The sequence below is a fragment of the Telopea speciosissima genome, chromosome 1 (assembly GCF_018873765.1).
Source record: "Telopea speciosissima isolate NSW1024214 ecotype Mountain lineage chromosome 1, Tspe_v1, whole genome shotgun sequence".
NCBI classification, from domain to species: domain Eukaryota; kingdom Viridiplantae; phylum Streptophyta; class Magnoliopsida; order Proteales; family Proteaceae; genus Telopea; species Telopea speciosissima.
This window is the reverse complement of record NC_057916.1, coordinates 16,601,805-16,620,646: the sequence shown is the minus strand read 5'-3', so window position 1 is coordinate 16,620,646 and position 18,842 is coordinate 16,601,805. Positions and strand designations below refer to the sequence as shown.

The 18,842-nt window shown below is 40.4% G+C and overlaps 1 protein-coding gene across 1 annotated transcript; it reads right to left on the bottom strand.

The window, feature by feature from the left end:
* Window positions 1-736: 736 nt before the first annotated feature.
* Window positions 737-16,767, bottom strand: LOC122640071 (protein TIC 56, chloroplastic). Its single transcript, XM_043833193.1, has 5 exons — window positions 15,905-16,767; window positions 14,712-14,909; window positions 13,884-14,166; window positions 11,557-11,719; window positions 737-1,064 (listed from the first exon to the last, which is right to left on the bottom strand). The coding sequence occupies exons 1-5, from the start codon at window positions 16,596-16,598 to the stop codon at window positions 867-869; spliced, it is 1,536 nt and encodes a 511-aa protein (XP_043689128.1). The 5' UTR covers window positions 16,599-16,767; the 3' UTR covers window positions 737-866.
* Between the last annotated feature and the right edge of the window lie 2,075 nt (window positions 16,768-18,842).

Here is an 18,842-nt window from a genome sequence, read left to right as displayed (position 1 = left end):
ATAATGAATTAGAGACTCCATGGCACCTTTTCTTATCTTGTGATTTCACTAAGAGTATCTTGGCTGCTGGATCTTTTGGGCTTTTTAATCTAAATTGAAGATTTTGCTAGCTTGCTTTCTATTGTGCGTCTGAAAGAAGCTTCGTTCACTGCTTGGGAGGCAGAAAAGCAGGCAAAACTCACATTAACACCTAAAATATACACAGGCTCCAGATTCAGTTCTTGAAACTTTCTTTTAAGGTGACAACGAAAACATACACTATTCCATGCGGGTAGTCTTAAAAACCAGACCAGACAACCATTCAGAAAGGCCTCTGGTTCCAACTTTCCGGTGACCCCCCCCCCCCCCTCTTGTGTTGAAAACAAACAGAGAAAATAAGGAACTTCAAAGATGGCTGCACCCAGTTAATCAAAGTTTTGAGTGTTTGACTGATCAGTCCAGTCTGGCTTTTAAAATCATGCATGCACACAAAAGAGCAGCACTTGGTCAGACAGAGCATTTAATCACCAGGTTGGTATAGCTTGAGGCATTTAATAATCAGTGAGGTCTAACTCCTAAGCATTTAGTAAATAGCCACACTAGGAGGGGATGACCAAATTGAACATTTAAGCCATTAGAGAGAGAGAGAGACAGAAGAAGAAGAAGAATACAATAAGATCACCTTGCAAAAAGAGGAAAATTACCAATCATTCCTACACAAAGAAAGGGCAGAGTACGCACTGAGTACTGTCTTTTCGCCTGGACATTAAGCTGTAACCAGTATGAGAACATTAGATGTTTCAGGTAAACTGTCTTCTCTTCAAAATCGTTGTACCAGGTATTCATAGTTTTCTGTACACACCCGAAAACCAGAACACAAGATACTGCTATAAAGTTGATGAAGGCCCGGAATACAAGTCCTGTTCCTGAGCCGCCTTCTCTGCAGCTTTTTTCTCCCGTAGTGAGGCCTGTCTAGACAAAGACTCTGCGTGGACTTTTTCCATTACAGAACTAAAACCTGGAATGGTTGCCGATAGTTTGTCATAGACTAGGTAGTTCAGCTTCAAGAAAACATTAAGTACGTGCTGCCAATGAAAAAATGCATCGAGACACAAGATACTAATCAGCCAAGGCATCAACTAGTTTAGGATAGAAATAGCATACCATAATGTCATAAACACAGAAACGTATAAATTAACTTGCTTGATTGAGATAAATGTATATATAGTAAACCAATTATGAATAGTACATGAATGGTTCTAAAAAATTGGCCAGGTATTTCAAATATATTGTTTTTAGATTCAAACACCAAAAATGTCCCAAAAAGAAGATACTACCAAAATTTTCAAAATGTCAAAAAGCTTTGCCAACATAACTTCCGGGAATCCGTGATACTGCTGATATTTTCAAGAAAAGAAAAATGGAAAAACCAGGGGTCACCCAGTTTGGTGATTTCCAAATTAGCACCAGAAGGAAATGCCCCTGCTATTTTATTTAATGCTGTTCTCTTCTTTCCACCCCACCACCAACCAGCCCCCCCCCCCCCCAAAAAAAAAATCTCTTCTAGAAAGATAATTCAAGTGAAGGACAAAAAAGACTTTCTCCAAGTCGCCACCAATCTCTCTGCAACTTTCAGGTGAGGTTCAGATATCAGAAACTCACAGTTAAAGGTTTTCACGGTTCAAAGTTTTGTGGCTAAGGTTTCGAGGCTAAAGGTGACTGAGGAAGAACACAAAGAGATTTCTGGCAACCGACAAGGAAGAGGAATTTTCCAACAACCCAAGAAGAAGAAGAGGATGACTCTCTATCTTGGTCGCCTTTTTTTTTTTTCCCCTTTTTGGGTCCAAGTACTTGAACGAAGCTGAACCTACCAAAGTTAGATACCCCAGAAAAAGGGCCAAATTGTATACATAGATTTGTGTATACTATACAAATGAGCATTTACATATAACAGCATTAAATACTCCTCTTTACCTTTTTCTTATTAATTACTAAAAATTGCAAAAGAAAATGAATGAATGATGGAGGGGTGGTTAGGAGAAGGAAAGATTTCTGAGAAGAAACTTTGCAGGGGAAGAGGAAACACACAACCACATAATCACGTAGGCAAACCCAATATTTTCTATTCAATTCACTGTCCATCTTGTTGAATACATGCAAGTATTTAAAGAGAAAACCAAAGACACCTAGTTAGACTCTAAAACTGAAATAACTTGTAACCAAACTCTATCAATGTCCTACGTATTCAACTCAAAATAAATAAAAGACTTAAAAATAAAAAATTACTAAATAACTACTTCCCACTCTTAGTGGACCAAAAACCTAGGTTGGACTGGTTCCGTATGGGTTTGGGTTTCCAAACTAGGTCATGTTGGTCCAACCAGTCAATTGCTACTACATCAATTCTCCTCCTCTGAAAAGAACTCGACTCCGTCGAGTTTGGAAAAGGACCAAGGAGGTCATCTGAGTCAACATGCTGGAGGAGGAACGATCCCGCCACTCACTTGAGCTTAATGTTGGGGAGATCTTTTGCAGAAAGAAACTTCATGGTTTTGTTGTCGTGCTTGAAAGAGTACGTATTCGCATACCCACAATGTTGTGCCTTCTTATCAAACAGCCAAGGTCGACCAAGAAGAATATGACACACCTTCAGAGGGAGGATGTTGCATTGTACTGTATCCATGAATCCACCAATAGTAACACTTGTCAATAATCTTAAGATTAGTGTTGTTCACCCATGCAACCTTGTAAAGATTTGGCTGTGGCTCTGTCTACAATCCTAGCTTACGAACAGCGTCTTCAGAGACGACATTAGTGCACTTACCTCCATCGATCACCAGACAACATAATTGGTCATCCTCAGTAACCTTATGAGTGATAAAAACATGACGAAGAACATAGCAGGGGTGTCCCTCCACATCTTTGTTATTGCCTTTGTGATGTAGATCACAAGTCCATATATACCCGTAGGAACAAGCCTCAAAATCAGCCCAGCAAGGTTGTGGGATGCGACTGCTATGAGAAGCAGCCTGGTTTGATGATGTGGCAAGTTTTTGTTGGTTTGATGGAGCATCACCTAAGGCAGCCCCAGCCCAGAGTGAAGCATGAGGAAAATAAAAGACCAAAACACTGTTCACGGTACTGTTCACGTGAACAGTGACAGCCCATATTTTCCTTGTGCGGAGATAGTTTTTAGAAGATTTTGTGGGCCCATCAAGTGGAGAAAGATCCCATCCAAATGCAAGTTTAGTTTCTATTTTCAGTTTTAGAAAGTTTATTTTATTTCATTTAGGTAGCTTCTAATTTCAGTTTGTTTCTATTTTTGTTTCCTTGCTTGTTTAGAAGGTTGGATCTATAAAGCCTTAGTAGTTTGTATTTTCATTAGGTTTCTATTTTTTTTAGAAGTTTCTATTTCTTTCAGGAGTTTCTATTTCTTAAGTTTCTAATTTTGTAAGCCGACCAATTCCATTAAATAGGCAGCCCCTCTTGTAATAGAAACAGATTTTGGAGAATAGAATTTGTGGCCAAGTTTGCCATTGGTTATGGGAGAAATTCCATGTTTCAATAGCTGAGATAGATGTGGGTGAGAAGCCCATTCCGCCCTACCCCCCTTCTTCTCTTCTTTATCTTCTTCTCCTTTCTTCTTAACCTTTATGTTCTCCATTCATATGTAATAGAAAACAACAATAAAAAAAAGAGAGTTCTAGTTATTTAATTTGTTATTTATCGTGCTGATCCTGGCTGCAATCGATCTCCTGTTGGTTTCCCTGGTTCAAGGTCAACTCTTGCATTACTTTGACTTCAGAACCAAGGTGCTCTTCAGGAGCATAAGTTATAAAAGAGTCCTTATCAATATAAGCTATCAAACGGTTGGAACACAGCACCGATATGTTTGAATCATTTGCACGTAAAACACTGAATGGCAGCTTTTGGCATCATAGGAGGTCTGTCAAAACCACGCCGAGACGGAGAATATGGTCGGTTAGGTCATGAAGATGCCATGTCGAAATCACGCCAGGTGAAGAATATGGTTGGTTAGGTTGTGTAGATGGCATAGATGAACTAGTAGCCTGTGGTTTGTTGTATGACTTTTCCAAGGGAGAAAACTACTACTAACTTGAACTGTTACCCCTAGGAAAAGTGTCTGTAAAAGTCCTTCAAGTGTATAGCTGCTTCAGACTTTCTTCTACCTGATATGTCACCTGTACAACATCCTCCATTGTAGGCAGTCGATTGGATGCTAGTGCAGCACTGATCACAGGGTGCAAACCATTGTGGAATTGTGCCACCAATATCTCTTCATCACACTTCAAATCAGATCAAGTGCAAAATAGTAGAATCTGGCGACATACTCCTCAACTATCAAGCTTTACTGTCTCAACTGTGCAAACCTGAGGTGCATGTGCTGCTTGTAGTCGGTAGACAAGAATTTCCAGTTCATGGCTTCACTCATCTCAACCTAAGTAGTGACTAGCCCAATGCGGGTCCGATTCTGTTGTTGTTGCTTGATCCACTAGATTCGAGCCGGGCCCTTCAGCTTAGCCTCTCCAAATAAGGCTTTTCTGGCTTCAGTCAACCCATACCACCTAAAAAATGTCTCCAAACTGTGAATCCAGTCAAGGTACTGTTTTGTGTTGAAGTATATCGAGCAATGGAGGATAATCCTTCCAGGGGTTTATCAACCCAAAAACATCAAAGGTAGACAACCAAGTGTTGTTCTGGGAGAGGGGAAACAGAACCCAGTCTCTCACCAGAAAATAGGGATCGATTGGAGAAAGAAAACCCAAACTAGGGTACTGGACAAAGAAGAGCAGCAATACCCTGTAAAAGTACCTTCAAACTTCAGCAATGATCCACTGACTGGATCCAAAATAGGATATAAAAATAATCTTCAAAAAGAAAACCCAGATTGAGTCTTCAAGAAGAACTGCAAGTTGAAAAGGATATCCTCCAATCGATCTTGTATCGTAGATAAGTAAATAGAACCCTAGTTTTCAATTGAAAACTCCATCTAGGGTTTAATGTGTAGTAATATGCAGCATAGGGTGCTGCACCCTTTTAAGGAGAACTTGAAAAGACCTTCAAACCAGAATTGCAGAGTAACAATCAATCAATGATTGTGCTCTGATAGCATGTAGCCGAATACACTTCTAGAAACCAGAATCGAGAAAGGAAGAGAAGAAAAGAGAGGAGTGCTGTCAAGAATGATCGAACTTGACAGCCTCCCTCACCAAGCCTTTATTTATATAAAATAGATTACAGCCAAAGGGGAATTCCTAATTATATTAGGAATCCTAGTTACAATATGAAACATAGAATCTAAAATAGAAACTAATCCTAAATCAACAAAAATTAGAAAATAGAAACTAGGACTTAGCAATCCTAACTGTAAACCACAAGTAACAAGAGACACATAGGAGGACATCTCAATCAGAATATTCCATTATTCTAATAGAGTTTCCCTTCTCCTATGCTTGATATACTTCAACAGGATTGTTATCCCCATAAAAATCGTGGACGTCCAGTTTGCGCCTCTTTCAGCTCCATAAATAGGATCATCATATCGACCAACTCCACATGGTGGTGGTGGTGGTGATGGTGGTGTACCATGAGATGGATCCTGTAGGATGGAGTTGGAAGAATCCCTAGATTATATGGGTCTGTTTCCTTTATCAGAAACCACCAGTCGAAAAATAAAAGCTTGCATAAATTCCATCGTTGTCTGAATGGAATTGACGGCAGTAGTGAGGGTATCAATTTTTGCATCGGTTTCACCTTTATAGTAGTGGAGCTATTGGAGAATCTTACTATTGGCTACCATGGTTGAGATATTGATAAAATCTCCAATTGGTGGTGATCTCAGGGTTCGGAAACCGTAGTCGGAATCTTTATGGGCCCACACGAGCTAGAGAAAACTCAAATCAAAGTATCAATGGCAAAATGGAAAATATTTTGTTTATAAAACTAGTGGCCGAATTGTAAATAAGTAAAATCTGAAATGACTGTTTAGGGATAAGGGTTGAAGGATATTAAAGGAATTATAATTAAAGAGGGGGTGATCTTGAAATAAAATAAAATTAAAGGGATAAGGGAGGTAAACAGCGTACTATTGGAAACTAAAACAAAATAAGATTTATAATGAAATCGTAAGGGGGCAATTTGGGAAAAGGGGGGGTTAAAGGGTACTTGTCATGGGAGTCCGGGGAGGAGTGGAAGACTGTTGGGCTGTCTTCTACCAGTGGATAACCAGCAAAGAAAATGGAGATCAACAGGACTAGCGGCGAGAGTTCGACTTCCACTTGGATATTTGGTCGTCAACTTCACCAAGGAGACTGCGCAAGGGTGACAGCACAAATTGAAGGAGACATTGATGCGAGGGAGGGAGCCGATCACTCCGGGGATCCGATTCGCGGTGGGAGTTTCTGAACAGGTACGTGTTTTTTTCCCCTGTTTGTTGTCTCTGGCTCTCTCTTCTCTTCTCAACCTTCTTTTTTTTTTTTTTTTTTTTGTTGTAGCTTTCGGAACACTAGAAGGGAGATGAAGGGGGCAGTGGAGTGTTGATCGAAGTTGCAGGGACAGAAAAGAAAGGAGGCAGTGCGAAGGATTATCACTGGGAATCGCAGGGAGGGCTGTAGTGATGTTGCAGTGCAGGAGATGGGAGGGGGTTTGTTGCAGTCTCTTTGTTTTTTTCTTATACTGTAACCTAGAAGGAGTACTGGGAGGAATCGAAGGCATGGGTGGAGTATCAATGAGAGCTTAAGGGATGGGGGTGGGGTTACTTCGGAGATGGAAGAGAGAGAAGGTTGCTGTGGGAGTCGGGAGGTGTTTACGATGGGAATCGAGAGGAGGGTTACAGGTACTGCCAGTGTAGTTTAAGCAAATCAGTAGCGAAAAGAAAAATAGGAAAGAAGGGAAGGAAACAGAGAAAGGGAAGTAGAAAGATTGACAGGGGGATGATGGATCCTTCGGCTCTGATACCAAATTGGTGGAGGGCCGGTTAGGAGAAGGAAAGATTTCTGAGAAGAAACTTTGCAAGGGAAGAGGAAACACACCACCACACACTCACGTAGGCAAACCCAATATTTTCTATTCAATTCACTGTCCATCTCGTTGAATACATGCAAGTATTAAAAGACAAAACCAAAGATTTCTAATTAGACTCTAAAACTGAAATAACTTGTAAATAAACTCTATCTATGTCATACAGTACCGATAGTCCGATACAATTCAATACAGACCAATACATTAGCTGCCAAAACCTAAAAAATCCCAGTTTTTAAAGAAGACTCCTTCCTACTCTGATTGCTGTTCAAAACCTAAGTGGATCCACACTTAAAAACCACATAGGAGGAGTGATTAAACAATTTAAAAATTGCATTTAAGCTCATCAAAGTGGAGATCAAACATCATAGCCCAGGGCTGTAGTATGATTAAGAAAAATGATTTTTTTGCTTAAATCTTGGTTTTTATTGCTTGTTTTTGCCAAGCATCACATCTAATTGGAAAAATGACATAAATATTCAGATCATCTTAAATGAATTGTGATCTATAATATATAATTAAGTGTAGAAACCACTTCCTCTAAAAGGCCGACCTTGTAGGAAAGAGAGGAAACAATATATATATCATACAGGAGCTCTAACGTGGTGGACTATCCAAAGGGGGACACGGGTGGATAAATAATTTTTTAACACCTGTCCGCTCCCAGGGGGACTCGATACCGTGACCCTTGCCTGCTCTGATACCATGTAGAAACCGCTTCCTCTAAAAGGCCGACCTTGTAGGAAAGAGAAGAAACAATATGTATATCATACAAGAGCTCTAACACTGCGGACTATCCAAAGGAGGACATGGGTGGATAAATAATTTTTCAACATTAAATTTGTTGCTAAGAACATATTATTGAATCTATTACGTGTACCACCCCTGTAAATTAATTAATTACATCCATACCCCTGAGTGCTAACTCTGTTAGTTTTAAATTGAAAAGACAGTTTTGCCCTTTCATATTCCCTATTAATTTGAAAAGTCAGTTTTGCCCTTCCCTATACTCTATTAATAAGTACCCCTTAGAATGTCGACAGCTGTCTTGTTCTAATCCAACGGTCAAAATTGATTCCTAAACTTAACCATGGTTCAAACCCAACCCTCTTCTCTCTCCTCTGACACTCCACTCCGGCGGTAACCTCTCCTCTCTTCTTCCCTCTCTGTCTCTCTCTCTCTCTGCCAGAGCAGAAGGGTAATAACAGTCGCCTCCCCTGCTAATAAATCTCAAAGGAACCATCCCTTCCACCATCAAAATCTCTCAAGCACCTCACCACGATCCGCCTAGGCTGGATCTTTTTATGAGATCCAAATACAGTGATGAATGGAAATTTAAAGCTTCAGTCGAGAGTTAATGGTCAGATGAGAGGCAGTAACCTCTTTTTTTCATCCAACAGTGTGTGTACTGGATGCAAAAGCTTCAGTCACTACTCGCTTGTCTATGCCGACTTCCACTTCATTATCTCTCTCCTTCTCTGCCGTTTCTCTTTCTAAACTCCCACCCTTCGCAGTCCCCAAAAGTAACATCCACTCTCCATATTCTTCTTTAATTTACATTTCACACTTTGCTTCCAAGTATTCAGACCGACCCCTCAATTCAAAACCCTCAAATTCCAGCAGACCCACCTGCCCATCTCCCTCTTATTGCTTTTCTAGATATATAATCTGTCGATACCCAATAAAGAAATACCAGAGAACGAGATAGTTTGCAGGACCCTTTTACAGAGTGTCAAAGAGAGGAACTCATCACCATCATCTTCACATACACTAACCCATAATACCTCATCATGCCATCAGGTGCAAAGAAGAGAAAACAAGATAAGAAAAAGAAAGAAAAGTCCGCCAACAACCATTCCTCTTTTTACGGTTTCTCCTATTTAGTTTTTTGGGTTTCTTTCTGTTAATGTTTTATTGGATTGATTTCACTTCGTTCGTTAATTCAATTAGTGTTAGGAATTGATGATCTGAAAACCCATGAAGAGAAAGACAGTGACGGTGGTGAAATCAGTTCCCCTAAATCACAGCCAGAACATCGTTCATTAATGGAGAACAAAGAACAGGGGGAGGTGGACAGGCAGGGTTGGGATTCTCGTACTTCTGCATCGGTTGTAGCGCCAATTCTAAATCCATGGAAGTTTCCCAAAATGGCGCCAGCAATGGTGAAGCGGAAAATAAGTAAAAAGAGGCGACTGTTATTACCCTTCTTCTGCTCCGGCAGAGAGAGAGAAAGAGAGGGGAGAACTGAGAAGAGAGGAGTGTGGGAGGAGAGAGAAGAGGGTTGGGTTATAAGGGTAGTATGGGTATTTAGATTAAAATTGGGCAATGACATCATCACTTAACTGTTTTAATCTAACGGTAAGGGTACAGTTGTAAGGTTTTTCCAAAATACAGGGGAGGTCTTTGAAATATATTAAATTACAGGGGTGGTAGACGTAATAAATTCAAACTACAGGGGTGGTAAACGTAATTTTCCCTATTAATAATTACATACTACTCCAAGTTTGTTTGATATGTTACTCATAGAGTAGTAGTAAGGTTAATGTGTATATATTTAAGGACAAGGTTTTCCTCCACCACCCGGTGAACGTTCAGACACCATCCTATGGTTCACAAACCACTATAGCGTTTTAGTATATTCCCCAAAATACCCTCTTGATAACCCCCCCCCAGCACATCTGAACCCGCCTCAGTGAATGCATTGGGCTGAAGGGAAACTCTTTTTTTATTTTTTTGGTAAAGAGGAAAACTCAGTCCTATATTTAATGGGATTTTCTTATTGACACCCCTTAAGGTGTCAAATAATTTGTAGCCTTATTTTTTGCCCTCTCACTATAACATAATGAAAAAAAATTCTGTCATTGCACGTTTGACAATGACATAATCTCTTTTAATTTTTTTTTAAAACCCTTTTTATACCCTTGACTTAAAGAATGTTACAAGTTCTAAATACACCGCTAGAGGAGTCACTCAGACAGTCCCATATTTAATTTATGTTACTTAATACTTGGTGTTAGGTTTATACTTACATATTGCTTGGTTTGGACCTTTAGGGGTTACTTTAAGCCAGTACCCTAATATGCAAATGGGAAAATGTTTTCTGCCCAGGAGCGTAGCCTACACTAGCGCTCCCCTGTGTCTATCTCTCTCCTCCCCTCCCCTGAAAATACCTCTGCCCTCCCCCCCCCCAAAATGATTCCTTTCCAGAGGCACTTATTGGGTGTTTCCTGCCAGCGTAGGCTATGCTTCCGGACAGGAAACACTCTTCCTATGCAAATAGAAGTTTTTTTTTTTCTTGCTTCATTGGTTTCTATTATAAATTATTAGGTTTAGCATTGCCTTTGCCAATGAAGATTTGAATCACATAGATGCCTTGAAGATGGAGTTAACTTGGCATTAGTAGGATATCATTACTTATTACTTATTTATGGTGCACAATGCTTAAAACAATTGTATCATAAGCATCAAAGAGTATCTAGTGTATCTTAGCATCTCTTCTATATATCTTCGAGACGTCTCTTGAAACTAGCTTTCCAATATGCTGCCCAATACCGATTCGATAGTTGACACCTTGACCACTATATAATTACGAAAATTTGATTTCTTCTGTTAATGAGTTTACCTTCACCTTAAATGCACAGATATTCAGCACAGGCACCTAACCCTTCTTAACAATAGAACTCTTGGGAAAAACAAAAACAGAAATTGAGAGAAAAGACACAATAATAGGGGAAACCCGGTCACTCAAGTGTCCACTCCCCTTACTTAGGCAAAAGAACAAACATGTGGCTGCTGAGCATTTCTTGTGAAGGCATCCGAAAGAATGCAGATTTTACCACTATATAATTCAGTGTAGATAAAAAAATGATAATAATAACTTATGGATAGAGCGAAAGAATAACACCTCTTTAAAAGGCCCCAGAACACTAAAAAGCAACTTTGTATAAAGAATACAAAGTTGAACAAGCCAGATGAGGTGCAATAATGTCCATGGTTCCTCTAATCTCTCATCCACCTAATACCATTAGCTGAATGCCCTTCCATTAAGACATAATTAACCTATCCACTGCACATAATCTAAACCCCTCTTTATCAGAAGCAATTCAGCCCTATGCGAACTCCCTCCCTCCCATTTACCAAAAAAAAAAAAACTCCCTCCCTCCCCAATGGGGGCCCAAGTAATACCCTCTAAGGTGTTCACCAAAATTACATGGACAGAACACATAGCTGTCCATACTGGGATCTTGTTCGCTAATCCTTGTCATAAATGCTACTACAATTGTTATCGCTTATAGATTAAGTTCCTCTCATTCATGCATTTTTTGGCACTTTACATTTTATATGACATCTATGCTGAAAATCAGTAACATCTGTAACACAATGAAGAAGAATGTATTGAGATACCATATGCAATAACTAAGGAACAAGGTACAAAAGGTATGAAGTTGTTGAAACCAATCTAAAGTTGATGGTGGAGCATAAACAATCACAAAAATCAATATAAAGTGCTGGTAAGGGAAGAAAGAATGAATCTACCTTAACATCCTTATTCCAGTCCCTGATGTATGGAGGACCTGTTGTGTATGTCCCAAGTGGTTCACGATACCACTCCCCACCATATGTTATTTGATCCATCGCTTGTTCAATGCTTAGAACCTCCCATGGTCTTAAACCAGGAATAGCTTTAGCCAATTGAATCCTGCCACAAATAAGCAACCAAAAACTCTTTTGTTAGTTGTCTTTACTCTAATAGTTTAAAAACCTGTTTGACCCATTTTCATGTTAGGCAACAAAGCAGTCCACTTTACCCATCAAAACAGAATTATCCTTGTTCTACCCAACACAAACATTTCAATAGTTTGAGTTGGAGGGTCGAAAATTCTGACCCATGACATGAGCTAGTCCTTTTGACAGGTCAATGAGCAGGCTGGTGATTTAGGACGATCAAGGGTAACAATAAACCGATACTAGATTTTAGAACAAACAAGAAGACTAGAATTTTTAGTGAGTCTAAGATAGCAAATTGATTTTATCAGTCACAACCCAAAGATATCCAATTCACAACAGAGGATAATATAGCATTATAAACATTAAAAAAATAATGATGGGTTTTTCACAGGAATCAATCTATGGAACTCTGAAATTTTAAAATGAGGTTTCCAGAGATCCCTTGGGTAGTAGTAGAAGGAAATCCACCTTCAGAATCCAGAAATCCATCACAAAGGATAAATGCATATTTATAGGGGACGATATACTCATCCGGACCCTATTCCTAAGACCCAATCTCAGTGCTCGTAATAAAATTAGAAATCTTATCACAGATAGGTCTTGTGTGAGATGTAATTGAATAATTGCTTAAAATAAAGTTAGGGAAATAATACCAAGGACAACAACAACAACTAATAAAAAAGGCGTACCCAGTGCATGAGGCTCCTGCCACTGCAGGGTCTGGGGAGGGTCATAACGTACGCAGCCTTACCCCTGCTTTCGCAAAGAGGCTGTTTCCAGACTCGAACCCGTGACCACTTGGTCACAATGGAGCAACCTTTTTGCACCAAGGCCCTCCCTCACAGTAATCCCTAATAATAATAACAAAATAACAACAACAATAACAGTTATCCTATAATAATAACAATAAGAAGAGGAAGAAGAACAATAATAATAATAATTAATTAATAATAAATAGGGTGGTTATCCATGTAACAAAGGAATGTGATGTTCCCGGAAATCACAAAACAAATCTAAACCTTCCATTTTTATCATTTTTTTAATCTAAAACATCTAATCCCACTCAGAGTTGGGAGAGTGATCAGTATTGTCTACAGTACTGGTACACGCGCATGGACATACTTGAGATGCAAGCAATGGGACATACGTCATACATGGGACGCATGCCAATACAAGGGGGTCTTTGATTGAATTAGACTCTTAAATTTGACACGTGGCTAATCTAGACCATGTCCTCTCTATCCAATGGTCGGAATGGACACATCATCTATCCACGTGGCAGAATACATGCCTTGTGACATTTGGAAAATAACACACCCTTGTGACAATAAAAATAATAACAGCTCAAAGTAAGAATAAACTAATAATATTTTTTTTTTTTAAATTGACTTTGACTAAATTCACATCCAAACCCCAAAAGAAAGACATTAGAATACTTGACCCCACCCCCACCCCCCACAATCAAAATCCAAAAATTGAAAATAACATTGGCACTCTTCATTGTTTTTATGTTATTTTGCATTGCTCTGGACTGCTAGACCGGCTAATGACTCCATATGGATCCCAATTGAAAAGGATCCCTCAGATTCCTGGTCCTCGTCACAAGAAGCAGCAAGAAGAACCACAATACCAAAAATTTAAGAATTCCACCAACTGAAAAATGGTTTCTATATTGGTTTTGAATTGCTAACATGTATCTGAAATAACCCAACAATCCCGATTCATAGTTGAATTAGTGAATGAGGACTTCTTGGTCACTTTGGGCTGGGCTTCTAGTTTACCTTCTCCTCCACTAAAAGGAAAGGTCGGTCTTCAACCCGATCCAACCCCACCAAGTTGCAGCCCTTAAATCAATGTATAGATCTCTATGTTTACATGATACCCCTGTCCCAAAAAATTGTCTTATATGAAGAAAAAAAAAACCACATTTTAAGAAGTTCACCAACATCCACAAGGAACGAGCAGGTGACAAAAATTTAAGATCAATCTGAAACTGAGAAAGCATAGAATGAAAGGAAAATAGCTTTGTATACCTAAGACAAACAGTAAACCACTTAAGAGATTAGAGAATATCTATTAAAAGCAGACTAGAGTAAAAAAGCAAGGGAAAGGGAGTTTGAGGACTAGAAAGATACCTAAGATCTTTAGAGATGTATTTGTTAGGCATATGGTCAGCTTCTAATATCGTGGTAAGTTCTGATCCACTTGCCCAAAGAAACAAGGCATGACTGGGGATCCTAACTCCAGGCCAAATACCACCATTTGCTTCAAGTACTGCTAAATCACGTCTCTTGCTCTCAAGTGCCTCTTTTTGAACCTGCTTATAAGTCTTCTTCTCATGCCCCTTCACTGGAACCCAGGGAGGTATTCCTTTCATGAGCTTGTGAATGAAAGCTGTTGCACCAGCTCCTAGACGAACTGAAGATAACAAACCATAAGCAAACAGCACACAGAATCCAAACTTAAGTACGTACTATTTATATGCCTGGGATACAACTTCATATTTTTTTATAAAGTTGTCAGACGAGATCAAATAACAAGAGAGGCTCACCAATGACTAATCTAGAAAATCTAAGGTACCACTTGTGAAGAGCATATGAACTAAAACAACAGACCAAGATACATGCAAAAATACAGAAGGGGGGAATAGTTTATCCAGTTGGCCCTGCCTAACTGGTTGCAAAAACAAGAGGTCCAACCAGATAATTCTGAAAGTTTTAAGTCTCAATAAGCTCCTTCCAGGACCAATCAGATCCCCTCTGGCCACCAAAAAGCAGCAACAGGTCAAGTAACTTCTTCACTTTGCATCACATGCAAAGTTACACAGTTGGTAATAGGTGATCATTGCTATGTTCAGTAGAAGGGTAACTTAGATTTCCAATGAGATAAAGCTGTTCATGAGAGCATTAATAAAAACTAACTTGTAAAAACATGGGAAAATCGAAAATAACTACTTAACAAACCTTCCCAAGTAGCAATTGCTTTTTCCAAGCCATATACCATGCCAATGGGTGCCCATTCATCCATGTCCTCCCCCCAGATGAAAGTGTCTTTGTCAATTATTCCTCCAGCCCAAGCAGTTTTCAGCGTAATCAGCTCAAGTGGTCCTCTTGTGCGCCCCAATCGATCTTTGTAGAACCAACCACCACTCCTCATGATAACTATGGCATTAAACAAGGAGATATTAAAAGAAGAGACAAGAAAATGGTAAAACATACAACAGTGAAAGGAAAAACAAAATGAAAAGTGCAGCAGCAGGGATGACATCAGTTGCATGAGCAAATTAAATTAAGTAGACATTATAAGAAAAGAAAATAATGAGCGCATGAACATGGAATATCCACCGTTACGCTTCTTTAGGTGTGAAAGAGTGGCAGGTTACTGTACAGCTGGATATCTTTGCTTTTTTCTTTTCTCTTTTTCTTTTTTTTTTTTTTTTTTGGGGGGGGGGCATTGCCTTCTCTGCATAGGAACTATCTCATCCAGTGATTTCCTTGGTTATATTAATTCATAAACATTCTGGACTGTTGTTGGGGGGGTGGGGGGGGGGGGGGGTTGGACTTGTTTTTGTTCAAGATCACTACCATATTTATAATCAGGAAGCCCATGAAATCACCAAATATGGGGCAGCATAGATCATGTAAGCACATAAGCCAAAATCGTCTGTATATCCCATAAAATGCTAAAAAGACTTCAATTATATATATATGAGAAGGACGCCTCCATCAAGATTAATGGAAAGAAGAATGTCACAGAATACACAAGTTGAAAATCAATTATCAACTGAAACAGTATGAAAAATAGCATCAATTTCAGAAACTGAAAACCCATTGTTTTAAATGCCGTCAAGCTTGATGATTTACAAATTAAAAATCAGTGGATATTATTTTTTCACCACAATATAAGAAGCTCAATTAAGAATAAAAACAGAAGTCCAAGACAAAACTCAGCTCAGCCTTATCCCAGCTATGTGGGTCGGCTACATAGATCACTCAACTTTCAAAATAAAACTATGGAAATAAAATCTCAAACAGCAATTTATTATAAATGGACCAGAGAAATATTAGTATTATGGACTATAAAACAGGTTTTACGCTTAATAGCACAACTGCAATGAAACCGGAAGCCAGAACTGCATAATTAAACAGAAACTAACAGTCATAGTATCGCTTCTCTAGTCGCTTGTATCCAATGGCTTGCGCAACATCGATTGGGCGACCCGGAGGGTATGGCCTCTGTCGAAATCCCCACAGCCCGAAGAAGAATTGCCTCGCAAAATCCCAGAACTTATCATCCGACTCTTTCTGTGTCTTAATTGCTTTTCTAGGCATTGGCCGCCCATCCAACCCGGGCACATGGGGCAAGGCCTGCCAGAGCTTCTTGTCCTCTTTCCTGAATGGAGACTCATTCTCTTTAAGCTCCAATTCATTGATTTTGTCATCAATCTCTTCAACCCTTCTCAAGAACTTAACAACGGGGCTCTTCCTGAACTCCTCCCACCATTGAGCGTTCTCTTTAATCTCTTCTTCAGTGGGATTCTCCTTCTTCTCGAAAACTGGGTCATCATTGAGTATCTTCTCCACGTCTGGTGCATGTCTGTAATCGGGGAGGTTCTCACATTCCCAGAAGAACTCATCGAGCATTCTCTTGTACTTGCCGGGCGTTCGGGGAGTCTCTGACTTTTTCCGTTTACCGAAGAGATTCGAACCGCTTATGAAAGCGAAGTTTGGGGGTTGAGAGCGTTTTTTAAAATGGGCTTCATTCAATGAGACGAACTGGAATGGAGAAACTGGGTTTTGGGGCTTCTGAAACCAGTTCTCCCCGAACCATCCGAAGTTAATTGACGCCATTTCTGATTTCTAAGGGTTCTAAGGGACAACGTTCTGGAAAACCCTGGAGACAGAAGATGCTCAATTCGAGAGTAAAATTTGGATGTGGGTTGAAGCGAAAACGATTCCCCAACCTGTGCCGCAGATATACAAGAAGCAAAATGGACAAGAAGTTCACTTCAGTAGAGTAAAGAGAGAAAAAGATAGAGAAGCAGGCCGAAGGTTTAACATTTTTACTGTACTTTTTGGCGATACTTGCTGGGAAAGTTAAACGATGGGTTTTTTTTCGCAAATACAGTGAACATAAGTATTCACTAAATAATACGCAGCGTTTGGAAAACAGCGATGAAGCCATGGCCAAGTACAGAGGCTGGTGGCCCTGGTGGGTTACATTGGCGGACCTTTATCCCCTGAGGTTCGCTGATCGGTATAGTTGTGCGGTTCCTCTCATAGGGGGCTGAAATGACCATTCCACCCCCTGATCGAACACACTGACTGGGTGGGATCCACACCTTTTTTATTAGAGGCACTGGGAATTTTTATCGTATGCGGTTCCCTGACCGATGCAGTTCCCTAGTGCCTCTCACAAGAGGAGGGTGGACCCCACCCGGGCAGAGTGTTCGGTCAGTGCCCGGGTGGGTCCCACCCCCTCTTGTGAGAGGCACTAGGGAACCGCACCGGTCAGGGAACTGTAGACGATAACGATTCGAGGCACTAGGGAACCGTACCGGGCAGGGGAACCGTAGGTGATAAAAATTCCATGACTCAAGAAAAAACAGAATTTAGCTCGTCTCCATAGAGGCGTGCGCCCAGGGTACTGCCAGGGGCATCCAGCAGTTGAGCTGTGCCGCACACATCTTGATGCACGCCTAGGGCTGTGTGCGGCAGTGCGGCACAGCCCAACGGCTAGCAGCGCCCTGGGCATTCCCTGCTCCTTGGAGACGATCCTGATCCAAAGAAACATGAGTGCTCTTAAAGTAGGTATTGGAAGGACTAGAACAGCTTGGGTCAGCATCAGAACCCAGGGCATTCAAGAAGGCTGGTGTGAGTGACTGGATTTACCCCAACTCTGGACCTTGGTTTGTAATCTTGGATCGGACCAGTATTGGCCGATGTCTCAATCTGATACACCTGTACGGACAACTGTAAAAAGGTGATTTAAAAAAAAAAAAAAAAACTACTCGTGCAAATGTGTAATACTTGGGTCAATTCTGAGCGATACTAATTTGAGACAACTGTTCCCTCCAAAACATATATAAGACCTTCGTTTTTTGTTTTTTTTTTTTTGGGTAAAGATAACTTTATTGAAAAGCAGAAGAAGAACTCCTGGAAGGGGAAATACAAAGATCTCTCAACCAGGGAGTGGAAAGAGGCCAAATTGTCGTATTATGCATCGACAAGGTTTTCCTGGCTAGGGAATCGGCTACATTGTTTGCCTCCCTAGGAAAATAAGAGAACTTAGAATCAAGGAAACAGGGGCCCAGGAACTGAATATCCGAGATAATCGCTTGGATATCAATAGCTCCCAATAACCCCGAGCTGAGAATGAGGTCCACTACCCCTTTATAGTCAGACTCTACTTCAATAAAGTCGAACCCCAGACCCAGAGCCTCAAGCAGACCTGACCTGATTGCAAGAGCCTCTCCTTCAGACACCTCGAGAACTTTGTTACTTCTGATTTGGCGAAGAGAGGCTTTCCATCCTTGTCACGGATAACGATCCCTATACCCTTTTTGGCTCAATTTGGGCTACTAGCAGCATCACAATTTATCTTCAGAAAGGGATGAGCAGGCGCCTTCCAACACGGCAGGGAGGAAGGGGTGTAGTCATCAGTCCTTGGTAGATCTCTCTTGGGGGGGGGGTAGACATCTCTGAAAACTCCTGGAATGCTGATTGCGTTGCATTGAGAACATCTGTCGGCTTCCAGCTCCTATTTCCAAAACAATTGTCGTTTCGTGCCCTCCACAGAGTCCACAAGATAAAACTGCTAAGGGAGTTATAAATTTTCTGATTACTTCGGTCTAAACCTTTGGACTCGATCCAAGCTTCTATCCACCTTGAGAGAGGATGATTTCCACCTTTCGGGATTCGGTTAGTCAATGGACTGCCAAACCAAACGGCAATGGCGAAAGGACACTGTAAAAGAATGTGCTCGATCGTTTCTACATCAGCTCCACATCTAGCACATTTGGGATCCAATTTGAAGCCTCTAAACGCACATTCCTTCCCTGTTGCCAGACCCCCTGCGCAAGCACTCCACATGAA